Here is a 27,053-nt window from a genome sequence, read left to right as displayed (position 1 = left end):
CTGACGACCCGGTGACCTCAGCAGCGGGAGCCGTGGTGACCGCAATGACGCCACCACGCCGGCTTTCAGAGAACCCACTGGCCCACCCTCCTTCACCCCCGCCCCCAGGGACACACGGGGTCCTCCCCCGCAAAGCTTACGAAGCCAGTGAGTGGACAGGAGGGGAGTGAGCAGGAGGCGGCGGCAAGCTGCTCCTCCCCGATGGGAGATGCTGGCACACCTGCACCGAGGGGGGAAGAAATGGAGGGAAAGACAGAAAGAAAGGAGGGAAGGGGCCTAGAAAGGAGCTGCTGTAGCTCAGGAAATGCCTCCTAAGGGGTGGGTGGGCCTCGGTGGGGCGGCAAATAGCACAGGTGAGGGGCCTAGAGACCTGAGGCAGGAGTGAGGAAGGTGAGAGGGGCTCGGGGGGACCCTGCCTTGCAGGTTATGCACGAGGCTGCAGGCTGAGGGCTGGGGTGGAGGGACTGGCCGGAAGGTCAGTGCCTCAGTGAACAGGGGAGCTGACCGGTGGAGTTCCAGGTGACGCCAGCTGTGCCACCCAGTGGCTCTCGCTTGCTTTCCAGCCGTGTCTCCGTGGCCGGGAAGGAAGTGTGGCGTCAGACAAAGACTAGCCCGGGATTCTGCTTTTCTTGGTTACATGTCAGCCTCTGATAGGGTCATCAGCCCCGTCTTCTCATGGCAGTTTGGCTTTGTTTCCTGCCACGGTCCATCTTCACTGGACTGTTCCACATCACCTCAAACACAGCCCCTCGCCGCCACTGCCACAGAACAGCCTGTCCCGTCCCTCTCCACCCTCTCCTTCCTGCGCCCACTGCGTGCCAGACACCGAGCGATCCACTGAGCTGTGTCACCAGGTGCCACCATCCCAACCACCCCACAGGCTGGTGACCGACTTCCCGAGTGGACAGGTGAGGAAGTGGAGTCGTAGGAAAATGAGGCAGCAAACCCGAGTTGCACGGCTTAGCCAGTGCAGGGATCAGAGTCAACCCAGGCTTCTCACTCCAAAGCCAGTGCTCTCACCTGGCCCCCCCACCCTGCAGCATCGGTTCTCAACCCCGGCTGGGCAGTGAGATCCCCCCAAAAAACGTGGATTCAGTTTGTAGAGATTGGTACCCAAGTAGGGTTACTTTTAAAAGCCTTGGGGTGACCTTACCGTGTAGCCAGGGGTGGGAACTGGCATGCAAGAGACCCCAATATTCCGGCTCCGGCATGGTGGCCGGCTCACGTGAGCAGTGAAGTCTCCTTGTGGAGTGAGTGGAGGAATGAAAGCTTTGCCCTTCCCTACAATCCTCCCACCATCTTCCCATCATCCTGACCCAAAACTTGGCCTTCTCTCGCCAGGAGCAAGCCAACGGGCCCTATTCCTCCTTCGATCGCTCAAACCTGGACATGTAAACGCCACCTTCAGAGCATCACGTCTGTCCTGTTGGTAACGCTTAGTGCATGCTCCATGGTTCAGGATACAGCTGCATCCTCTTAGTTTGGTATTTAAGACAACTCTGCCCCAACGTATCCTTTCAGTCCCAGCTCCCATGACCCCCAGATGCTCTGTTCTGACCAGGAAGGGGTCTTCCTTGTCTCCGATGCGAGTCTTGCGTGTTCTTGCCCCAGTGACTTCAATAATGCACGCCCCCCTCTCTCCTCCACCCACGTCTGGATCCAGGAGGACCCTGCTCTCCATCTGCTCTTCACCCCAGCCCCCAGGAGCCCCTTCCAACTCTGAACATGTGTGTGCGTGTGAGCGCCAAGAACCTTACCCGGCTCCCTTCTACATGCTTCTCATCCCCATTCCCACAGGGACATGTCCTAATTTCCTGCCTGAACTCCGATCCCTGGCAGGCGGCACTGCAGGCATAGAACGCCATCTCCCCCGCAGTGACCAGCACCGCACCCTCTCTGTGGATGCCCCAGGGCGGCCGGCATCTCCTGTCCCCGTGCGAACAGTCTTACCTGTAATATCTGGACTGCAAGTACGTGGAACACACGGCCTTGGACACGTGACTGGCCGACCCAAAGTCGATGACCTTCACTCGGTACGGTTGTCTGGACGGATCCACCAGCATGATGTTTTCTGGTTTGAGGTCGGCGTGGATGAGGCCCAGGCTCTTTAGTTTCATCAGGGCCGTGGCTACCTGCTGGAGGACCGGGCGGATGTACTTGAGGGGCAAGGGACTAAACTTGTTCTGCTTCAGGAAGTCATAGAGGTTCTGCTCCAGCATCTCAAAGACCAAGCACGTGTGGTTCTTGTGCTGGAAGCACTCGTAGGCCCGGACAAAGTTGTAGTCGTCGGCGCTCTCGGTGCTCAGGCGGGCCAGGATGCTCACCTCGATCTGGCCTTGCCGGGCGTAGGACGGGTGGTTCTTCAGGATCTTGATGGCCACGATTTCATTGGTGCCCCTCTTCCAGCACTTGACCACTTGCCCGAACGTCCCTCGGCCCAGGAACTCCAAAACCTCGTACGTGTTGGTCATGGAGCACAGCACCTCATGCTGGACCAGCTGGTAATCGCCTTCGCTGTTGGAGCCGCTGTTTTTGGAGGTGGCAGTCGACGTGGTGGCAGTGGCTACCGTGGCCCCGCTTGCATTGTTCTGAATCATGGGTGGATGCTCTTCGATGATCTGCACGCTGCTTGTGTTCTCAATCTCCTCGCTCTTACGCTTGAGTCCACATTTTTGGTAGGTGTCAAGGAGGCTCACAGTGCTTCGACGCATTAGGTTATGTGGTCCGCCGAGGACTTGCCCGGTGACAGAAGTGCTGCTTGCTGATGTGACCACTATGTGCCCGGTGCTTCCTGGGAAGATGATGGTCTGCTCGTAAGGTAGGCTCGGGTTTGGGATGGGCAAGGAGGTGCTGACGGTTGTGGTGGCTGGCTGAGAAGGTGGCACGTTCTTGCTCTGGCTATACACTTTGCTGTGGGAGCCGTACCCAGTCATGTCCCAGTTGGAACTCGGCTCTACTTTCAATTTCTTCACACTACAGAAGGCACTTGATTGAAGGGTGTGAGGGGAGAAAACTTGCACATGTGAGGCCATACCTATAAGGGAAAGAAAGGAAAAAAATAAATATTTAGTTGCCATCACATGAATAGACTCAACAGATTCATTTCTGTTCTGAGCAGTGGCCGGGGCCTATAGAATATTCCCCCCTCCTACACAAGGTTGCAAAAGCGAATCTATTCCGTCCTGAAGCACATTCTGGTCACTCAGTGTGTGGGGCCAAGGAGTTAGTTGTTCCACTTAACACCATTAGGAGGGTGAGAGACTTACAGAGTCAGGAATATATTTAAGATTAAGATACAGAATTTGAATGTCAGGAGGACTTTGTTCATTATATATATATTACAAATAACATTTGTGATGGAAATGAATTCTTCCTCAATTCTCACTGGGTTGCAATCCCAGTAAAACTGAAGACTGTATTGTTATGCAATTGTTATGTATGTTGTCTTCCATGGTCAGTTACTCTTTGTCCCAGATCTTGACTGTCTGGTTCAATCATATGAAGAAACATCTTCCCACATAGGTCCAGTCATGGAGCCACTCACCATGGGCTAGCTTCTGGATGACCCATAATTACTCTGGGATCTTATTCTAAAGTTACTCTTAGAGAATTCTGTAGGGTTGAGTAGCTAAGCAGTTGGTTCAATATTTGTATTTAGATAGTCTAAAGTGGGTAATACAATTCATGGGTTTTAGCACTAACTTTTTCTGCTAAATGCATATATCAATAAATTAATTCATCTAGAAAGTATTATTCCAGACCAACATCTCACCCACAATTTAGATAACCTCAGGACTCTATAAGAGCATAACTCTGGAATAGTTGTGCAATTTATAATTATGGTGATAATAGAAATAAAACAATGCATAGAAAATATATTAGGAAAAATAAGACAACGAGGAAGAATAAGTTCTTAAAGGTGAAAGTAGAAACACACAGTGCCGGTCTTCTGAGCTGCAGACATGAACATCTCTTACAAGTGGGTTTTCTATCAAGCACCGTTGGTAGTTAGCCATCCTAATGTCCGTGTTTCTCTGATCCCTGCGTGTTACCCAGAGTGGTATTTAACATTTTCATTTTCACCGAATTGCCCATCACCCTAGTCCAGCCTCTCTCTCAGCGGGCCACACACCTTCCACTTTGTCCAGAAGCCTAAGGTCAGCAGTCTTGCTTTCCACCTTTATTCTCTTCCTTTCAAAACATTTCCGAATCTACATCCATCCTCCACTCTCTCCTCTACGTCTCAGAGGAAGAGGTGTCTCTCCTTCCCAACATTAAAAGTTCCCCTATTCTCATGATTCATCCTTTCCCATTTCTCTTGAACCCTGTTCCCTCCACGGTCCTCTTTCTCCTACAGCTTTTAATTTCTTCTGTTGATGGGATCTGAGTCCTTAATGAATCAATGGCTTAATCTCTGTCTTCATGAGTGTCACACACACATTTCCAACTTGGAAGGCAAGGGGAGTGATCACCATGTCCTCCCCTTTACTTTGTTCCTTCTTCTCACCTGTAATCAGTGTTAGACCCCCTGTCCTTCCAGGCTCAGTCCTTAACCCACCTCCTCTCCACCCCACATACACCCTCCGTGACACTGTCCCAAAGGTAAACGACTTCCTGCCTAACCCAGCGGCCTTTCTTCAGTCCCTAGCCTTTCTCGGTGACCTCTCTGCAACATCCGATACTGCTGACCACAGCTTCCTCCTCGATGCTCTTATCTGTGTCTACGAGAATCTGTAACCTCCTCCCTAGTGTCTCGCTGCACGCTGTGTGCTGGGTGGTTTCTTTCCGCTTCCTCCTCGAAAATGTTCGTGTCTACAACATGTTGACTCTCCTCTCTCTAGAAGATAGGATCCCTTCAAACAGGTAAAACAGTCATCTCGATGCAGGCGACTCCCACATGTTTATCACAGGGAGCCTCTCCCTGATACCTTCCAGTAATACACCTCTGCCTCCTGCGTCATCAAAGACTACCCTCTACGGGTCAATTCATTATCTTTCCTTAAGAATTGAGCCACCTCACCCTCCCACCTAACATCCCATTTCTGTTCATTAAATAGTCTTCTAGTCACTTGGTTCCAAAACTATGCATTTACCTTTGATGATTCTTTGCCTCCATGGACAGGAAGGTGCTAGGCTTTATTACCCTCTCCTTCTTCAAAATGCCTCTTATATTCATCTCCTCATTTCTGTCCTTGTTGCTATTTCATAGTTAAAACATGTATCACTTCCTAGCAGGATTGAAGCAAACACAGACATCTGGTCTTTCCGAGCGATCTTTCTTCTAGTTGCCACCTCCAGCCACCAGACTAACTTTCCCAGGATTTTTCTAAGCATGTCACTCCTCTGTCCAAAAACTTTTAATGACTTCTTCGTGTCTAGAAGATAAAGTTGAGGACTCTTTAACTCAGCATCATTGCGTTTTGACTTCAACTATCTGTTGGCTTCATCTCCAACTATTAACCTTCCTCAATTTTCAACTCTATGAAGCTGTTTTACTGTTTTTAAATGCCTCTCAAACTTCCTACCTCCACACTTTTGCACCATTCCTCTATCTGGCATGACTTCACTATTTCTCTCAACTTATCTAAAGACAGGACAATTCAGATCACTCCCTTTCCCAGACCTTGCCAAGCCACGGTGGTTACCCTCAGCTCTCTATTCCTATGGCATCTACCATATAGTGTCACCCATTTGGTGACAAAATGCATTTCTGCCCTGCAAAATCTCTTGTCTTACTGGGCTGAATCATTTATCTTTCATGCTGTTTAACTTCTGACACATTTAGGTCCTGTTTTCATAACCAGGCTATATTCTGAGGGCAAGAACGACAGTTCATACCTCATACTTAGTTCTGTTTCCCCAGCGTTGAGCTGAGTTTATGATACATGGTAGGCACACGGTTGATGGAAGAAAGTACTCTTACTGGCCTGGTCTCCAAGAGAGAGCTTAGCTCTCTGGCTACAGAGTCACAAGCACTTATTGAACCTGGACGCACTTCTCTGGGAAGTCCAGAAAAACCTGCTAACACCTTTTCATCCTAAGCAAGGCATTTTAAAACCAAGGCTCCTGTCCTGGGGTCGGCATTCAGGTTCTGCCTGTACTTCACCCTGGACAGGCTCTGACGTTCCTACACCTGCTCTGAACCCCACCTTGAGCCTGATCCCTTAGATATGACAGAGGCCTCTTCACTTGTTTGGATCCTGAGCTCCAATATGCGTGAAATGACTACACTTCTCCGTACGTCCTTCTGCTCACAAGACCACTAATATTTCAGTTTCCTTATTCAGAGCCTGACCCGTTTCTTCCCACTGCTCTTTTTGTTCAAGTCAACCTCCCCCTAATTCTACAATAACACAGAAAATGATTTTCTGTTTACTAATATTAAATATCCATATGGTTCTAGATGATGTATATAATATAGAAATGACCAATCCCTTGGCTTTTAGTAACTAACTCATCCACTGAAGAGGCAATGCAAATAAGCATTTCCTTTATCCTTTGGCATCTAGCTTGCCCCCTTACTCCTCAAGCCCTTCAGGGGGAGGGGAAGGTGCCAGTCAGGGCTGCAGTAGAAAAAATATGCTGATGTTACATAAACTTCAAGGAGATGTGGCTCTGTTTTCACTCTTTCAAAGAGATTTTGGTGGAAAGGCCAGGGTGTAGAAGTGGAATTTTACAGACGGGAAGAAGATGGCTTATGACTTATTGGGATGACAGCCAAGGGTCATAAAATTGTGGAAATCATCACTGGCTACCTCTGGTGACAGATGTCAGCATCGGAGAGGCCCTGCGTGGCTGGATGTGCCCTTCACCACCGGCTGCCTCAAACCCTGGCGTGGCCTCATGCGGTCCCATTGCTCCTTTTATAAGGTCAGCAGCTACTGTTCCAAGAACTAGACACAATTCCAATGCAGCCTGATTATTTCCAGCTTGACTGAGATGTAACTGACACAACATTGTGTAAGTTTAAAGTGCACAGTGTGACGATTTGTATATATTTACACACACATATACACTGAGTGGCCAGATTATTATGATCTCTGAACGCATAATAATATGGCCACTCAGTGTATATCCTATATAATAAAAGACTAATATGCAAATTGTCCCCTCGACCAGGAGTTCGACCAATAGGCAGGCTGGCCAACCTCCTATGTCTCCTCCCCCTGGCCAGGCTGGCTGGACCCTACCCATGCACGAATTCATGCACTGTGCCTCTAATATATATCCTGTCTAATAAAAGAGTAATATGCAAATTGACTGTCACTCCAACACACAAGATGGCTGCCCCCATCTGGACACAAGATGGCCACTACAAGATGGCCAGCAGGGAGGGCAGTTGGGAGGGTTCAGGGCAGTTAGGGGCAATCAAACTGGCAAGGGAGCAGTTAGGCATTAATCAGGCTGGCAGGGGAGTGGTTAAGAGGTGATCAGGCTGGCAGGCAGAAGCAGTTAGGGGTAATCAGGAAGACAGGCAGGCAAGCAGTTGGGAGCCAGCAGTCCTAGATTATGAGAGGGCAGTCGGACATACCTCAAGGGGTCCCAGATTGGAGAGGGTGCAGGCTGGGCTGAGGGACACCCCAATCCCGTGCATGAATTTCATGCACTGGGCCTCTAGTGTATATATATACTGAGTGGCCAGATTATTATGCATTCAGAGATCATAATAATCTGGCCACTCAACGTATACTGTGGATTGATGACCACGATGAGATTAGTTAACACATCCTTGACCTCACATAATTACCTCTTTTTTTGTGTGTGTGGTGTTAGAACATTTAAGATCTACTCTCTCAGCAACTTTCAAGTATTAGTACAGAGTACGGTATTGTTAATTGTAGTCACCATGTTGTAAACTAAGTCCCACAACTGACTTCTCTAATAACTGAAAGTTTGGTAATACAGCCTTATTACCATTATTCTGTAGCAGAAGCCTTTTGGTCTGGGAAATGAATTATTATTTATTTTTATTATTATTATTATTATTATTTAAAAATCTCTAATATACCTTATAAGGAATAAAACACTGCTGGTGGTTGCATAGCTAAATCCTAAAATAATCTTATAGCAACAACCAAACTTATTCCCAAACATCGCTCCTTGAGAATATTTTTCTGGAATAAACTCCCCTGAGCAGTTCAGCCCTCTGTGAGTCAAGCCCATGCCTTTTACTTTGTTTATCAGACCCCTGTGCTGGGCAGGAGAAGGGGGCACCTTTCTGCTTTCCACTCTCATTTCTGTGTTGACTTCCAAGCTCTTTAAGGCCTGCTTCCCTCCTTACCTGTCCATTTTCTTTCCTGAAAAGCCAAGGGCTTAATGCACATTTTCAGTTGGGTCTTGTGGCAAAATTTCAGTTGTTCTGTAGGTCATCTCTGCCCTTCCTAACGGGCTCTCGGAGGACAGCGGGCTCTGCTCTTCCCTGATGGGACACTGGGAGGCTACAGTCCAACCGTGAGGGTGGGTTCTGAGCCCATGGGGCGCGAGCGGTGTGAAGTGTCCGGAGAATCACTGCAGGATAAACCTGCGAGCCTCACACCTGCTTCCTACAGGGGTCGCCAGACCCAGACTTGGCCACAAAAGCTTCCGCAGTCTCCTAGGGTAACACCTAACAAGAGGTTCCTATTTTCACTCCGCAAGTCCAGACGATCTAGAACTAAAGCTTCTAAAGGCTGCATATTGCCTTGCTACTCACGTTTGATGCGAGTCAAAATTAGACCCCTGAATGTCAGCTATACATTGGGGCCTTACACGCCTTTTAATGTTACTGATACAAGTTTATGAGGATGTTATAAAAATGATCAGTAAAAAGCATTTAAGGAGATACTTATTAAAATTTAAGACAACTTATACAACCATATGCACTATCTTCCTCCTTGCATGTGGCAAGTGAAAAACAGCCTATAAAACTGACGTTAGAATATACCCTTCAGTTAGCAGAACTAATGCCCGTTATTTATAAGAAGTCATTTCTTACTACCACAAAGACAACAGACTGTCTCCTTTGTGCCCCAGACACACTCGGTTTCCCCAGCTGCGTTGGGCGCATTTTAATAGCCTGTACGCTGAAGGCAATGAGGGCAACTGACCTCCTTTTGGCTACTTTATTCAAGTGCTCATTTTGCTTTAAAAAATGCAAGAAAGTCTGCATTTCAAAGAACCAACTTTAAAACATTTACCTTCTAAACGTTATCATAGATGCCATTTATGTCCATAAAAATGCTATTACACCTGAGTTCAAGCCTGATGGCTTATGATTCTCACGATTCCACAGATTTAAAACTCTTCAGCATCTAGTACACACCAGACTCTGGGCCCAGTTTTTTTTGTTTTGTTTTGTTTAAGACTTGTTTATTTATGTTTAGAGAGAGAGGGAGGGAGAAGAGAGAAACACTGATGTGGGAAGAGCAGAACATTCTATTGGATGTGAGAACAGAACATTCTATCGGCTGCCTCCTGCACACCCCAGGGGGATCCAGTCTAAAACCTGGGCATGTGCCCTGACCGGGAATCGAACCTATGACCTTTCAGTGCACAGGGACAACGCTCAACCACCTGAGCCACGCCAGGCGCCGGATGTCAAGCCCACACCTGACTTCTTCGCCTGGGACTGTCTGGAATCACCCTGGTCATGCCGATTCGATTGGTAAGCGCACCCTTTGAGCTTCCCTTCTCACAGGGTCCTAGTTGGGAAGCTAGGAAGTCAGTGATGGGTGCAGGCTCCTATGATAAGTGAACAAACCAGATCCTGACCCAGGACATTCTATGTTCCTTTCCTCTTTGTCTTAATGGTTTAATGGAAAATTCATTTTTCTAGGGTTGAGAATAAAATTTTCCACTAAAAAAAAAAATAGCTAAAAATCTTCATGATTTTCCTGAAGTTGTAACTTCATTTTTTTTTTTTTGAATGTCATTTACTGAAGGATTGGCTCATTTAGTTCTTTTGCTTGTTTCTTCATAACTTTACATTTCACAACTAGATGAACTGAAAAGTTGCTTCACATCTGAGTGCCTTTCCTCTCCGTTTCACCACTCCAAAATTATCTCCTGGAAGATCGGACCCTGGTGAAACTGCAGGGATGAGTAAGGGTTCAACTCTGATTAAAAAAAAAAAATTAAATTGAATTCTATTTCACTGAATTCTATCAAAGCTTGAGGGAAGGAATTATAAGTAAAACAGTGGCACCATTTTTTACCAGTATATAAAATTTAATTCTGGTTTGGCAGGTATGAAATAGATTATCACTCAGAATCCAGTTACATTATTAAAGGGAACACAACCATGAACGCCTTAGTTTAAGAGGCACCAGCTTTCCCACTTCCTAAGATCCATTGGACACACACTTTTGCTGTAAAATGAGTGTCTGATAGAAGCTACAGATCTTTGCTTTTGTATTCCAGAATTCAAAGGAAGAGTTAATTTCCATACCTAACGCAACGTCATATCTGTCTTATATATCACATTATGCACATCAGACGTAAGAAAATCATAGGACATACAAAAGAAATGTCAAGTATATGTGAAATACACATCTGAATGGACATTTTTAAACGTCTAGAAAAGGGTTACTCTGTAGAACCATTGAGTAACCAGTAAAACATGATTAATTTGATGCCCTTGGGAGTTAAAAAATACTGGAAAAAATGTCTTCATTGGCATATGAAACAATATTCATTAAAATGTTAACGATAATCATTTTATCAAGTTTATATTTCATAAGTAGTGCAAAGATCATTTCAGATTACACCATTTCTAAACGACACATTTCCAAAATATTGTACAGTAAACGTCTATGGGGCTTTGATATCATTTTTAATCCAAGTCTGTTTATCCACTCGTTGTGTAATGTACATATCTAGTATATTCCACCAGCACACCGTTTAGGATCAACCACAAGCTCTACAGAATTCTTTTGTCAATAATGACAATACTATTGATTGCACCAAGGTTCTCTAAATAAAAAAGGCCGGGTTTGGGCACAAAAGGAAACGAAGACATTTGAGACATCTGCACTGCTCTAAAAGAGCTTAAATCTCATGGGGTCGCAAAGTTCATTGCAAATTAAAAGGGACGACTGGCAGGTCTAAGCAGCATAAGCAAGTTGCCAAAGTAAACGCGCGGAGAGTTCAGAGGCAGGAATCGCTATGGGCTGCGGTTAGGCGAGGGTTTACAGAGGAACTGGGGTTAGAGCTATGATTAGAAAGATGGGGTTTGGCTCAGTGGATACACTGCCGGGCTGAAGGGCCCCGGGTTCGATTCTGGTCAAGGGCATGTACCTTGGATGCAGGCTTGATCCCAGCCCCAGGGAGGGGAGCGTGCAGGAGACAACCAATCAATTATCTCTTTCAAATGGATGTTTCTCTCCTTTTGTCTCTCCCTCTGCCTTCCACTCTCTCTAAACAAAAATCAATGGATTAAAAAAAAAAAAAAAAAAAAAAGGGGTATATTTTGAAAGACAGGAGAGTATTCTGAATCCTGCTCAGTGGGTGTGAGCTGGGGATGGGGGTGGGGACAGCCTCTGTCCGGAGGAAGCGTAGGCTTTGCTGGGAGACCACAGCTCAGGGGCGTTTACACGGGGGTAACATAATCACAGATGCAAAGCTATTAAATAACCACCCGCCTACACTGTGCACCAAGAGCCCACTTGCCCAGAATGACTGTCTTCTGATAATGTCGATGCTTCTAGAGGTAATTATTAAATAGTCAAAACAGCTGGTGTGAAGCCCTGCCACTAAAGCGACCCACTTTTACTCCCTTGGGTCTTACTGAGTGTCACCCCACACAGTTCACAACCAGCTGCAGCTCTCTAAATGGATAGGGAAATGGAGCTGTGGGAGAGGACATGGTCTGTCCCAGCTCACTTGTCTACTAGTCTGACTGACTCCCACATCTGTGCTGTCACCCTTCTTCTTCTTTACTGTTTAGTTTCTCAGACGAGAACAGGGAGTCAGGTACAATAATGGCCAAGAAAAACGGAAGCGGATACGTGAGAAGAGGCAGCTCTGAAGTGTGGGCACCCCAATGGCACACCACCTGATCAATAACGGGCACCCACCACAGGGACCCTGAGTCCTCCCTCATTTCTGCATCCTCTGGTTATGGTGACAGTTGAGAAACATAACCAATAAAAATTGTTAGACAAAAGAAATTCACCTCCTTAAAGAGGTACACCTCCCCTACTGGTGCATAGCGGCATAGGGACAGGGCCTGGCTTTCAGAAAGAGGATGCGGCTGTCCAGCAGCCAGGGGTGAGGGAAGGAGGGTCCGGACTAGGGCGCTGCCTGAGGAAACAGAAAGGAAGCAGCAGAAACGTGAGACTGTGCAGAGGAGCAGAGGCAAGGCACGCTGACAGATGGGATGCAAGGGCGAAGGAGACAGGAACTGAGTATGTCTGGGGCCTGAAGGAGCGGGCTTCAGGGATGCTGCTGGGGAAGGTGGGAAACGGTATTAAAATGTTGTCCATCTCGGGATGGAGAGGGGGTGGGGGGAGGGATAACAGAACAGGTTTCAACCAGCTGAATTCCAAACATTGGCAGGACATCCAGGTTGAAACGTTGTGTCCAACTACTTATACTGAACAGAGGCGAGGACCTGCTTCCTTTGCCGGAGTGCGGACTGCGTGTCAGGAGCCGCCGATCACGGACAGTCAGCATCCAGCTCCCACTCGCCGCGCCGAATCTTGAATGAAGAGAAACCATTTTGAAAAGCGGATGAAAAATCAATAGGATCAGCTAAGCTTGCACAGGATTAATCAGATGGGGAAGAGGGCAAGGTGACCCTGCACCAGTCCATGCATAATGCCACCGGCAAAGGGCAGAGCCAAAATTAGCGCTAAACACGGATGAGCAGGTCAGAGAGACAAAAAAAATAAAAAAGAGAGAAAGAAAAAGAAGCAAAAGTAAAAACCCTCAACTCAAAGAAAGGTTCACCTCCCAGAGGCCGAGGGGAAGTGCCGACGGGGGGGAGAGCCAGCTGTCCAGGGGCAGAGCTCTGTTCGGGACAGGCTTCATTTGGGGCGCTACTAACAACACAGAGGCGGTCTCCTGCGTGTGCCAAGACGAAAACCAGGACAGGATGCTGGGCGGGAGGTCACGCTGGAGGCGCTGACCGGAGGGTGGTCAGCAGCACCTAGATGAAAACGGAGTCCACGTGGGCTGGCCGTTTCCCGGGAGAAATGGTGCAGAAAGTGGAGCAGATGGCAGCTGAAGCGATCCTCAGGGCACCGACGTCAAATCGTCCGGGGAGGGCGGCGTGAGTCACAGGGAAGGTCAAGGACAAGAGGCTGATAAACACGACCAAGGAACTGACCCAGGAGAATGAAAACAGGAGGAGGAGCTACCGGGCCTGGCTGGGAAGAGCCCCACAGCCCCCCTTCCCACAGGATCAGGAGGAGAGGAAGACGGGGCAAGCTCCTGGGAAGAGAAACCGATGCGTCACGTTATGCCTCTTGCTTTTCCAAGAAATGCGCTTCTCTTAAAGACTTTCAAAACCTTTTCCGTCATCTTTCTCGAATGCGCACATGCCACCATCAACTCTATTTCTTCAATTCAGAAAACATCCTTGTCCTGCCATTTGCAAATTCTCCACATATTCTCTACCTACTGGCTCGTTACTCACTGAGACCAGCCCCTCCCCGTGTCCAGAATGACTTCTCCTTCTGAAAGTCGCTCACCTCACCCAGAACAGCCTCTCCCAGTGACTGCCGTATACCTCCGCGGGGGGGCCAGCCTTCACTGACGTGGCTAAGTACATGGAGCTTATAAATTAACCTTCGGGAGGAGGAGGATCCAAGATGGCTGCTCGGGTATACACCTAGCCGCAGCAGCTCACAACAATTTCAAGGGAATACAACTAAAATGTAGAGTGGACATTGCCCAGAGCTACAGGTAGTCGACTGACTGAAAACTCTACAATAGGAAGGAGGGAGAAAACCAGAAGGAAAATCAGAGGAGCTGAAAAAAAGCCTAAGGTACGGAGACATGCTGCGCGCTCGCACGCACGCACGCGCGGAGAGGTCGCAGCCGGAGAGGAGGAGAGGGCTGGGTGCTGCCTGGCGTTCCCTAGCAGGAAGGAAATAGAACTCCCAGCCTGGGCTGAACCCCCGAACCGGCAGCGCTGAGCCCCAAGTTATGTGCCAGACCTTGGGGACCCAGGCTCCGGCAGGGGGAGACAATCCCGGGGGACGGCGAAATGCGGGGCCCCCGGAGTCGCGCGCACATGGCGCGCAGAGGACTGAATGTTGACTCTGATGCTGGATTACCCTAGCCGGAAGAAACAAAGCCTCCGGCGGCAGCTCTGAGCCTCAGTCCAGACTGCCCCAACTCCAGGTCTGGGCCAGTCCCTGGGGACCCAGGCTCGGGCAGGGGGAGACGGAGCTGTGAGGTGGAGTCCTGGGAGCGCGGCGAAAGGCCGAGCCCCCGGAGTCACGCACACTGTGCGCAGAGGACAGTCTGTTGACTCTGATCCTGGACTCCCCTAGTGGGAGGGAGAAAGAAAGCTCCAGACTGGAGGAACGCCACGAGGAGCAGGAGCCCCTGCCGGACACCGGCCAGCCGGGCGCCAGCAAGGAGCCGGGCGACAGGGCCCCCAGAGGGGGGGGGTGCCCCTGAGCCTTCGACTGCTGAGCGCGGGCAATGGAGCCAAGGACGGGGGCTGCTTCCTGGGCGGCGCCGACCCCGGCAACAGGCTGGAGCAGCGCGGGAGCCCGCGGAGAACAAAGGGGTGCCACAGGCCAACCTGCTGAGCTCCCAGGACAAGGAGGAAGAAACCAAAGAAGTTCTCAATGTGAAGAAATCAAGTGAGAGCAAATGATAGTAAAATTACTTAAGAAAGAATACAAAGAAGATCTTGAAAAATCAAAGACTAAGTCAGAACTCAACGCACCAGCCAACATTGCAACATAAATGCGTTTTGTTTTTTTTTAAAAAAAGAAAAAAAAAAAGAGAAAAAAGGGACAGAATGTTGGAACAGCGGCGACCAGGCTTAGAGTGGCCAGGCACAAGGCAGTGGCAGCTGGGCCCGGAGCAGCAGTGGCCAGGCCCCAGAGCAGCAGCAGCCAGAACAAGAGCATCAACGGCCAGCACTGGAGCAGCCAGACCTGGGGCAGTGGCAGCCAGGCCTGAGGCAGAGGCGGCCAAGCCCAGGGTGGCCAGTCCAGGAACACCCAGACACGGAGTGGCTGGGCCCGGAGAAGCCCGGCCCAGAGCAGCCAGGTTGGGAGCAGCCAGGCCCGGAACAGCAGTAGCCAAGCACGGAGCATCCAGGCTGGGAGTGGCCAGGCTCGGAGCAGCCAGGTCGGGTGCGGCCAGGCCCGGAGCAGCGGTGGCCAGGCTGGGAGCGGCCAGGCCCAGAGCAGCTGGGTCTGGTGTGGCCAGGCCTGGAGCAGCGGCTGCCAGGCTAGGAGTGGCCAGGCCCGGAGCAGCAGCTGCCAGGCTGGGAGCAGCCAGGTCCGGAGCAGCCGGGTCTGGTGTGGCCAGGCCCGGAGCAGCGGCTGCCAGGCTGGGAGCGGCCAGGCCCGGAGCAGCCGGGTCTGGTGCGGCCAGGCCCTGAGCAGCAGCTGCCAGGCTGGGAGCGGCCAGGCCCGGAGCAGCCGGGTCTTGTGCGGCCAGGCCAGGAGCAGCGGCTGCCAGGCTGGGAGCGGCCAGGCCCGGAGCAGCAGCTGCCAGGCTGGGAGCGGCCAGGCCCGGAGCAGCCGGGTCTGGTGCGGCCAGGCCAGGAGCAGTGGCTGCCAGGCTAGGAGCGGCCAGGCCTGGAGCAGCGGCTGCCAGGCTGGGAGCGGCCAGGCCCGGAGCAGCCGGGTCTGGTGCGGCCAGGCCCGGAGCAGTGGCTGCCAGGCTGGGAGTGGCCAGGCCTGGAGAAGCGGCTGCCAGGCTGGGAGCGGCCAGGCTCGGAGCAGCCGGGTCGGGTGCGGCCAGGCCCGGAGCAGCAGCTGCCAGGCTGGGAGCGGCCAGGCCCGGAGCAGCCGGGTCTGGTGCGGCCAGGCCAGGAGCAGCGGCTGCCAGGCTGGGAGCGGCCAGGCCCGGAGCAGCAGCTGCCAGGCTGGGAGCAGCCAGGCCCGGAGCAGCAGCTGCCAGGCTGGGAGCGGCCAGGCCCGGAGCAGCCGGGTCTGGTGTGGCCAGGCCAGGAGCAGCAGCTGCCAGGCTGGGAGCGGCCAGGCCCGGAGCAGCCGGGTCTGGTGCGGCCAGGCCAGGAGCAGTGGCTGCCAGCCTGGGAGCGGCCAGGCCCGGAGCGGCCGGGACCGAAGCAGCCGGTCCCAGAGCAGCCGGGTCGGGTGCGGCCAGGCCTGTAGCAGCAACAGCCAAGTCCAGAGCAACTAGGTCGGGAGCGGCAGTGACCAGACCCGGAGCAGCTGGTTGTGGAACGAACCAGAGCAACAGAGGCCAGGCCCGGAGCAGCCAGGCCTGAAACAGCTCGCTCCTCGCATGTACCTGCCCACGGCTGCCTCTCAGACATGGCTGGAAACTTTTGCGGGAACTTGAGGGTCTGCTGAATCAAGTGATGAAGGCTTAGATCTGGATGTGTTGAGTTAGTATAGCGCTGGGGTGTTGATCTGTGAGTGCCTTGGGTGGGGCCTGGATGAGGCTGGTTGACCTATTTGAAAATGTCTTTTGTGTGAAGTGTATCATTGGGCATGTGGAGGTATTATTGATACGAGAAAATGCTAAGTAACAGATTTACTATCTGAAAAGGGATTTACTATCGGGGAAAGGGAGGGAGGAAGAGACTGAACATAAACTGTGCACCTATGGATGAGGACAATGGGGGATGGGGAGGGGGCAGAGGGTGGGGTGGGAACCTGGTGGAGGGGGGAAGAAATGAGGAACCTTTGTAATAATATGAACAATAAAGATTGATTTATAAAAAAAAAAAAAAAAAAAAAAAATAATAATAATAAATTAACCTTCGGGGCCACCTTACCAAGGGTTCACAATAAACATGGTGGGCATCACCGATCCAACAGGACTCCGGTGAGGTAGATCGTGACGCCAATACGATACACATGATTTTCAGTTTTTTCTCCAGGGAATTGGTGGGATCAATGAAAACAAAACAACTCAGAAACTCCTTTTCGAAACAGGAGCTGCATTAACTAAGAACCTTACTTACTTATAAAAAAGACACAGCCTTCTAAATGTAGGTGAATAGGTACCAGACTGGGTGGCTTAAACAACAGAAAGTAGTTGTCTCGGAGTTCGAGAGGCTGGAAGTGCAAAATCAAGGTGTGCGCAGGGCAGGCGCTTTCTAGGGCTGTGAGGAAGGGGCCCTTCCATGGCCCACAAGTGCCATCTTCTCCGTGTCTCTCTGTACTTCCCTCAACGGATGTGTCTGTGCCCGAGTCTCCCCTTGGTATAAGGACACCAGTATTACTGAATTAGGGCCGCCCACGTGACCTCACTGTAACTTGATAACCCCTGTCTCCAAATAAGGCCACATTCTGAGGTACTAGGTTAGGACTTCAACATATGAGGGGTGTTTCATTTTATTTTATTTTATTTTATTTTTTTGCTGGGGACAATTCAACCCATGACAATAGGTATGAGGAAACTGAAGCATTTTACTAAAGCATAATTTTCTCAGGGTATACAGTTCATGATATTCCAAAAAAGAACTGTCTGCATTTTCCCCTCTGTGGAGATAAGACATTTCATTTTGTGATTTCCCTCTATCTTGCCTCAAGGACCGAGGAGGGCATTTCAATTAGTCACATATGGAAACAAGCAAAAGCAAAATGCTTATTTTAAATTAAATCCTGCATAAGTTTACGTTACAGGACTTCTGGAAACGCCATGCAGGCACGCGGCTAATATAGACCGAGGCAGTGATGTGTTAATAACACCCACGCGGGAAAGAGCAGAGAAGCTTCTAGTTCTGACCATGAGTGTGTCCAGCGTTTCTCAAGCAGCACGTGAGGAAGCTCCGAACGAGCCCGTGGGCCACGGGGACGGGGAAGGTTGGGAGGGTTCCTCCCTCGGGTCCACTCGGTGTTAAACGAAGAGGCTCAGATCCCCCCTTTCTCACATGCACCCCCATTTTCTTTTTCATTGTCCTTTTGTTCCAAAAATGCTGTTGCATTTTTCAACGTGGCATTTTCCTGCTAAGCGAGGATCTCAGGAAAAGAGCCTTATAAACAAACTGGGTGGGATAAAAAAGGCGAACACCCACAAACTAGAAAAACAAACCGGGCTGAACTTCTGGTTTCAGCCCACAGGGATTCCACTGAAATCCACATTTTTTTTTTTTTTTTTTTTCAAAGATCTAGAAGGCCACTCGCTTTGTCCCTGAAATGTTTAAAGAGGGCGGTTAAAGTTTCAACAGTATTAATTTTCAGGTGTTTGAGGCACAAATCTTCACAAAAGCACCGTCCCCGAATCTTTCGGCCACTCCCTGTCATTGGCACACTGACGCCCCTCCACTCACTACTGTTTCAAACCATTACTGACAACCTCAAAAAGCCGAGCTGGTACTGAGAGGGTGGGTGTCTGGCAATGCCAGGTAAGCCTCAGACTGAAAGTTCCTATCGGTTTATAAAGTTCAAATCAAGCCCTGGCCAGTGTGGTTCAGTGATTTGGAGCATCGTCCTGTATACCAGAAAGGGCATGAACCAGGTTGAGGGTTCAGTCTCTGGGTGTAGGAGGCAATTGATGTTTCTCTTTCACATTGATGTTTCTCTCTCTCTCTCTCTCTCTCTCTCTCTCTCTCTCTCTCTCTCTCCCCCCCCCCCTCTCTCCCCCCCCCCCCCCCCTCTCTCTCTCAAAAAAAGTCCAAATCAAGACAAAAAGGCCTGGTAGGTTTTTTTCTTCTTTTTTCTTCAGAAAAGAATGAGCTATTCTTACATTGGTAAAGTGAAATAGGTTTTATGTAATCTTTATCCCATCCCACGCCCAGCCCACAAATGATTTGTCTCTTGAGCTCACTCAAGGTTCTCCTTCAGCAATGTTTGCACACTCAGAATCAGAGCTGGAAACCTGCTTACTCTCTGCCACTACCAGCTCTTTTTTACCAACAAATGTGTAAACTATTTTACTATGTGTCCCTCAAGATAGGTTGGAGTTCTAACCCCAGTACCTGTGAACTGGCTTTATTTGGAAACTAGAGGCCTGGTGCATGAAAATTCATGCATTGGAGGGGGGTCCCTCAGCCCGGACTGCCCCCTCCCACAGTCCTGGAGCCTTCAGGGGTGAGAGGCGACCTAGCGACCAGGGGAAGGTGACACCCCCATCACACCTCTGCTGCTGCCACTGCCTGTAACACAAGCCTTGGCCAGCCCTGATTACCTGAGCCTCGGGCGACCCTGGGCAGCTGGGCAGTCACCATCCTCAGGCCGGCCATGGGTGGCTGGGGGCTAAGGGGCTGGGTGCCACCATCTTGTGGCTGTGGGTGTTACCATCTTGGAGGGTGTGACAGCCAATTAGTATATTTCCTCCATATTGGCTGTGGGTGCCATCTTTGCGATGGTGTGAGGGTCAATTAGCATATTTCCTCTTTATTAGATAGGATAGGGTCTTTGTAGATGTAATCAAGTTAAAATAAAGCCATTCAGTGCCCCCCCCCCTTTTTTTTTTAATTAATCCTTACTGGAGGATTTTTTTTTTTTCATTTATTTTAGAGAGAATAGAATAGAGGGAGAAGAGGAGCAAGGGAGAAACATCTAATTGAGAGCCACATCAATTCGTTGCTTCCTGCACATGCCCCAAATGGGGCGGGGAACCTGAAACCTAAGTATGTGCCCTTGACTGGAATGGAACCCAAGACCCTTCAGTTCGTGGGCCAACGCTCTAACCATTGAGCATGCCGGTCACGGTCATTCAGGGGGTCTTAGTCCAGTATGACTGTGTCCTTGTAAGAAGAGGAGAGAAAACAGGGACACAGGAGAGAAGTCCACGCAACGACAGAGGCGGAGACCGGGGGATGCTGCGGGAAGCCAGGGAGTGCGGGAGCCGCAGGAAGCCAAGCAGCAGCAGGAAAGGGTTCTGCCTGGAGTGCGAGGGGAGCACGGCCTGCTGGACCCCGCACTGCAGCCTCCAGGACTGCGCGAGGCACGCTCTGCTGCTGTAAGCCACCGGGTCTGCGGCACTGTGACCCGCAGCCCTCGGAAACTCAGACACTCCGTAATATAACTCAGGATGTATTTCATTGAAAAGACATGTTTGTACTCAAGCTGTGATCAAGTATTTATAACCACCGCGGAGCCACGCGGGCCAAATGGCAGGCTGCCCTCGCCGCCTGTGTGCCGCCTCTTGGTTGCAGAGCCATAGAAGCATCCCAGCCTCACTCCCTGCCCAGGCTCCAATTCCTGCCGGGCTGCTGACACCTCCTCTCTTTGTGCAAATGCATCTGCTCACCGAGAGCGAGCGGAGGCACCTGAGAGCGTGGTCTGTCCTCAGCAGCTCCAGCTCCAGCTCCAGCCACAGCACGGAGTCCGGGATGGCCCTCAGACCTGCCCTTTCCGGTCCCTGCCGCTCGGAGACACAAAGAAGGCAGGACAAAGGCCCGCCGCCCGCATGCTGCTCTCAGCAGCACCTGTCCGCTGCCTTGCCTCGTGTGTATGTATTTCCCGCACATTTCCCTTTTGGGGGGTCTTCCACCCGCAAAGGAAACTCGGGGAGCGACGCTGTGCTGTCCCCCGGGCTCTCTCCAAGTCGGATTCCTGCCATCCTCCTCTGAAAGCACCGTCTTCTAGCCTTTCCTGATTTAAATGGCACCTGCTGTTTACAACAGTCACTCTACATTACGGCGCCTGCTCCCCGGAGAACCTGCTCATTGCTCTCAGTTGCCTTTAACTGACATCTGACAAAAAGCTCGATTAGAGATTACTGTGGGAAAGGAACAGGAAATGCCCGCCCCCCCCCCCCCCCACACACACACACACACACTCCTAGGGTAAAAGGAGGGGGAAGGCACAGAGGAAGAGAAGCAGGAGGGACGGGGGGAAAGGCGGGTGTGTGTGTGTGTGTGTGAGTGAGTGTGTGTGTGCTGTGAGGGAAGCAGGAAGGGAGGGAGGGGGGAGGAAGAAAAGGAAAAGCAAAGATGGAGACAAGGGAGAAGAGCAAGTGAGGCTGCACAGGGAGCACACAGGAATAAAGTGACGCTGTGCAGCGATAAACTGCAATGAAGGCGCCGCGGCGGTCTCACCGACAATATTTGAGCAGGGATTTGTGTGTGGATCTTGTGGATGGGGAACCAGCTGGCACAGACGGCGCCTGGGCAGTGCGGCCGCGGCCGTGCCAGGCTGTGCATATGAAAGCGGGCTCTTCGGTCCGCTGTGAGGACATTCTTCTGCTCTGAGTCGCTTACAGACAAACTCTCTTTCTAACGCACTCACCCATGAGCACACATGCAGTTCTTTCCCGTGTACCATTTTAACCCAAAGCGCCGCCCTCGGCCACAACTGGGCCCGGTTTCTAAGTACAACATGCTCACTGCCGACTTCTGTCTACCGTGTGCACTATGACCTCAACGTTTCTGATTGTGCTCTAAATCGGTAAAACGCTCCTAATACCTGTGACAGTCATTTTAAATCAATTGTAAATGTTCTACTTTACTACTATAGAGTGTTTGCTAAAAACACGAAAACGGAAAACGGAAAAGGATGAGGTAAAACACACACGTTCTGCAGTTCCCTTCTGTATTCCCAAAGCAACTGTCTGGAGCCCTTCACTTTGAAATCCCTTCTGTGACGCAAGTAACCCAAGCCCAGCAGCTCGGGCTGGTCCTGGCCATCTGATAAGCAGCGGTGGGAGCGCCCTTCCTGGGAGGAGCCCTCTCGGGGCCAGTGCCCTTACCTCTCCCCGCCTGGAGCCGCTCTTCTTGCGGCACTGCCCAGGGGTGGGGCTCCTTCGCTGGGAACCCAGTGCGGATGGCAAGGAGCAGAGACCCAGCAGCCCCGGGGGCAAGGGGGGGGGCATGAGGGTGGGGGTGGGAGGTAGGCAGGCTGCAAGAATGTGAAACAAACCTTGGTTGTTTCAAGCCCCTGAGAGGTGGGGGTGTTCGTTGCAGCACTGTAACGTGGCCCATCCTAACTAGCACGGCCACCCTCCTCAACGGGTCTGGATTAATGAGGTCGAATGGAATTAGGTTTCAGTGCTCAGCATGCTCACCCCCAGAGCCAGGCACACACCCTTAGAGGTGGCTTTAAAAAGTCTCAATAGTTCCGTTCCCAGCCCCTCTGTGCCCGTGAGGATGCTTAGCCACTCCACGTGTCCAGGGCTGGAGCAGCTCTGTCCTCACAGCCGTTAGTGACCTAGTGACCTCAGAGGTGTCCCCCCCTCAATTCCTCTCCCCACGGACAACTCCTCAGCTCCGGTGAAAGGTATGGGCTCGTCTGCCACAAATGCCTCTTGTCTGGTTTGGAAACTTGGAGACAAATGACCTTCTGGTGACTAAAATGGGAAGCTGCCCTTCAAACCGACTGTATGGATTCAGCGCTGCTGAGTTCAGGCCTCAGTGCCCTAACTGGGAGAGCCAGCTTGTGCCCCAGGTGGCTGATTTCTCTGAGAAAAATGGGCCTTTCGAGCCCTGCCCCCAGGTGCGTGATGCAATGCGATGCTTTTAATGAAGAATACTCGAGTTCTGACATCATGACAACCACGGCATTACTCACGGTGAGCGCACAGGCTTGGCCAGGCACATTCTGTCCCCTCTTTATCACTGAAGTCAGCAATGGGCTTAAAAATAGCACGGCTCACACACCCAGGGTACCACCAGTGTTAATGGGAACAAACGCTATTCTGGACTCCTGACTGGCATGGGGTTTAGATGGAGACTCCTGGAACTGAGCACGGCACGTGTCATCTCCCGAGTAGGATGCTGAGTTGCCCTGACGTGTAAAGAGACCTGCAGAGCCCGAGAGAGGGAATCCTCAGAAATTAGCAAGCCAGGGTTTTAGATGCCATCTTATTTGTGACTCAGACATGACCGGTCTAAGATGTAATTAGTGGGAATGTACTAAACTGGGGCACCATAAAATGCTGAACATACCCAGAGAAGGCGATGACGCGATGGGAAGTGACAGCTGTCTTAGTGGTCTATGAGTTAGAGCCTGAGATGTTTCGTTGTTAAGAGGGTAGTTCACTCAAGAAGCCTGACTTGGGTTCTGTAGAGAGAACCACCCCTAGAGCAGAGAATGTTCTTATAATTTATAGGTATCATTACAAGCACATAATGCTGTCCCGGCTCGTTTGGCTCAGGGGATAGAGCATCAGCGTGCGGACTGAAGGATCCTGGGTTCCATTCCGGTCAAGGCCATATGCCTGGGTTGTGGTCTCGCTCCCCAGTCGATTCCAGCTCAGGGCACATGCTCAGGTTGCAGGTTCAGTCCCCAGTTGGGGGTGTAAGGGAGGTAACCAGTCGATGTTTCTCTCTCACATCGATGTTTCTCTCTGTGTGTCTCTTTCTTTCTCTAGTCCTCTCTCTCTAAACAAAACAAAAAAATCCATAAAATTTTTTTTTTTTAAAAAAGCACATGATGCCTATTATTCAAATTCTGTGCTCAGTAAGCAACTTCCAGCCTCTGGCTGGGCTCCAGGAAGGACCTTCTGCGTGCAGGCTCGGCCCCTCGGGGATGCTGGGTGCTCTCTCTCTAAATGACTCGGATTGATCCATTGGTCGGTCTTCTTCCAGGTAAGTTTCTATGAACCCGTCCTGCGGAACCTAACAGTCCTTGATGAATTTATGAGTCACACTCCCAGCTCTGCCAAACAGGATTCCCGAGGCCACGGAGAGATCCGGAAACATTGATGGGTGCCGGCGACGTTCAAGCTCCTCCCGAGAGGTGAGGCAAGGCCACCGGCACCGTGAAAAACAGAACCTTCTGCTTCCCAAGAGGCAACACGCGTGATGGGTGACAGGAGAGAGGATCGCGGCCATGAAAGGCAGTTGCAGCCAGGAGCGATCGCCGGCCGCAGGGCTCAGAGGGAGGGTGGAGCCCGGAGAGGGGGACCCCCGGGAAGGAGGGGTGAGCTGGAGCACAGAGGCAGGAGACAGGGCACAGTGTCGCGACGGGTCCATTTACCTGGGATTTGTAAGACGTACTTTCCACGGGGCCTGAGGCAGTAAGCAGGTGGCACATACAACATAAAAAACTAACAACGTGAGGTCACACAGGACTGAACCCATCGGAAGGGGAGTGGGACACAAGGAAGAATGAGGACACCGACCGCAGCCAAGGGTCTAGGACTTAAAGCATCTGGAGAGGCAGGCTGGGGCAGGAGGGAGGGAAGGGCCTGCAGTGTCTGCTCCCCATTCTGTCGGTGCTGTCGGTTTGTCAGGCAGTGGCCAGGAGTCGCCGGAGGTTCAGGAGGGAGGAGAGGATCAGCCTCCAAGGGCCTAGGCTACCAGCCGCCCTGGGAGGAGCATCTGTGATGATAAAAGCCTGAGTGAAAGGCCAAGGAGGGAGCCCCTTGTTACATGTACGAGGTTCTCGGAGGACATCGGGGTTCACCGGGTGGTTCTGACGGCTGGATGCAATAGCCGTGCTCTGGTCATTCTGCCGGCATCCAACACACTCAGTTTACTCAGCTGAGCGAGCGGACCAGCGGCAGTTCTCAGAAGGCGGTGAAGGGCAGGGCTGCCATCCAGCACCCAGGGCTCTCTGCTGCCTTTCGCACCCTGGTGGCCTTGACCCTGACAGCCACGCCCCTTTCACTCCTTTTTAGTGAAGCAGAAAATGAAGCTATCAGCTCAGTTTCCTTGATCCGCATGGACCCATCTCCCTTCCTTTCTTGGCTCCAAACCTACGGCTCATACAGACTGCCCACCGACGTCTTGGGTGACTCTTGCTGAATATTTTTCTCCTCTGAGAAATGGAGAACCAAAATAAAAGGAGGAGAAAGCATAAGAATACATTCTAAGGGACAAATGGAAACATAAGGAAGGTGAAATAATAAGGCAGTTGGTTTCTTGTTTCCCAGCTTTTATTCCCACAAAATGCTAACAACTTTTTTTTCCCTTTGGTGGTGGGGTGGGGTGGGGGTGGGGGGGCGCGGCATAGCAGAAGTGAAGTCAGCAACCCCGGAACCTGCTCTGCACACTTACTTATGCCACAGAACCCCATTAAGTCACCAGAAACCCCCGGAGGAAAAGCTCTGACACCAGTTAGTTCACAGCAGAAACCGCTGCAATTTCCTCATTCTCCTGGCTCTTTATTCCGAGGAAGCGTGGCTGGAGATCGCCAGGAGCCGGCGTGTCCCCTGGACCGGAGGAAGTGGCCAGCGATGGCCTGGTCCCCGCCGGAGACTGTGTGGACGGGCAGCCCAGGGCCTGCAGGCCTGGCCCCACCACACGGGCCCCCCGGTCCAGGGCCACATGACATGATTCAGAGCTACGGGGCCACCACTCAGCCATAAAACAGACACCAATGAGGAACACGATAAGCCTTTTCTTAGTTGCGGGCTAAAGCTTGGGAAAAGTTGTCACAGCAAGGAAAAACAGTGCTGTTGCTGGGGAGGCCAGTTTCTGTTTTCTTACAGGAAATCTCTCCTCCTGTGGGGCGTGCAGGAGGCAGCCGATCAATGATTCTCTCTCATCATTGATGTTTCTACCTCTCTCCCTTTCCCTTCCTCTCTGAAGTCAATAAAAACATATTTTTAAAAAAGCTTTAAAAAAAAAAGTACAGCTCAGTGGTCTTGAGTATATTCAGACTTGTAAGATCATCATCACTACCTAATTCCACAATGTTTTAGTGGCCACTCCTCATTCATTCTCCCTCCCCTCAGCCCCTGGCAACCTCTAACCTACTTCTGTCTCCATGTCTGGCCTATTCTGGACATTCATGTAAGTAGTGTATCACATAACATGTGGCCTTCTGTGTCGGCTTCTTTCACTTAACACCTTTTTCAAGGGTCATTCATGCGCAGCATGTGCTAGCATGTGATTCCTTTTTATTGCCAAATAATATTCCGTGGAATGGCTACAGCACGTTAGTTTACCTTTCCTATTAAAAAAAAAAAAAAGTATTTTTATTTAATTCGGAGAGGAAGGGAGAGGGAGAGATAGAAAGAGAATCATTGATCGGCTGCCTCCTGCACGCCCCACACTGGGGATCCAGCTAGCCACCAGGGCAGGTGCTCTGACCGGGAACTGAACCGTGACCTCCTGGTTCACAGGTTGATGCTCAGCCGCTAAGCCACGCGGCCCAGGCTAGTTTATTCCTTCATTAGCTGATGGGCATTGGGGTTGTTTCTGTTTTCTGGCTGTTATGAACAAGGCCACTGTGGAATCCTGTTCCAGAGTCTGTGTGGACAAATGGTTGCGTTTCTGTTGGGTGAAGACCTAAGAGAGGAACTGCTTGGGGCTGGGCGGCAATGCCGGGTCTGACGCTGTGAGAAACCGCCGCGCTCTTTTCTAACGGGATCCCCTCGGGTCCCCGAGAGCCGCGCCTCACGGTGGTCCCAGCCGGAGCCCACAGGGCCCTTCTGCCGTGGTGTGAAATACCACATCTAACTCAGAGCGAGAGGCAGGGTTTGTCTGACTCGGGGTAAATAAACGAGCGAAGCTGTGACTCGCTCGGTGCCAGCCGCGCGCTTAGCCTCGCACCGTCCCGGAGAGTGAGCCAGCACCTGGCGGGGCAGACGGGGCCTGGCAGCGCCCGCGGGTGCCAGGTGAAGAGGCGCTCTGTGCGCACGCAGCTGCCCCGGGGTGCGAGCTGGCACCCCCTCCGGCCGTCCCCTCGCCATGTGAAGCTGTCTGCGCCCCTGGCCAAGCCCCGGGTCAGTTATTTTACCACCGTCAACAGGCTGCACTCCCAGCCACGCCCGCGAGGAACTGGCAGCGAGAACTGGAAAGGGCGAGGACCGTGAGCAATCGGGGAGCAGCCAGACAAGGAGGCTATCAAAGAGGCTGGTCCTGTGGGGCCTGCCGCCTGTTAGTCCTGACACATTCCAGAGCGAGGGCTGCGCCGGGCATGGACTGCTGCCCAGGAAAGGGGCCAGGCCCACCGCCGATGCAGCCGGTGCCTGGATCAGCAGGTGGCCCCTGCGAGCTGGTGGGGATCGAATGCCTGAGCTTCCTGGGAGGGCCCAGGACTAAACTCCCAGGCGCGAGTACAGGCTGCAAAGCC

General features: G+C 51.4%; 1 protein-coding gene across 3 annotated transcripts in view; it reads right to left on the bottom strand.

Annotated features, from left to right (window-relative positions):
• The window catches only part of HIPK2 (homeodomain interacting protein kinase 2), a 174,028-nt gene that overhangs the window by 114,179 nt on the left and 32,796 nt on the right, over positions 1 to 27,053 (bottom strand). For all 3 annotated transcript variants that reach the window (XR_014796121.1, XM_084896732.1, XM_084896733.1), the window contains exon 2: positions 1,951 to 3,034. Coding sequence is in view for 2 of the 3 variants with exons in the window: in XM_084896732.1 (XP_084752858.1) it covers positions 1,951 to 3,034 (1,084 nt within the window). In the remaining variant the exon portion in view is untranslated. The remainder of the gene's footprint in view (positions 1 to 1,950; positions 3,035 to 27,053) is intronic.

The sequence above is a fragment of the Pipistrellus hanaki genome (assembly GCF_964339955.1).
Source record: "Pipistrellus hanaki genome assembly, chromosome: 10".
Lineage (NCBI taxonomy): Eukaryota > Metazoa > Chordata > Mammalia > Chiroptera > Vespertilionidae > Pipistrellus > Pipistrellus hanaki.
Note: the sequence above shows the minus strand (reverse complement) of the source record. Positions and strands in the feature narration are given on the sequence as shown.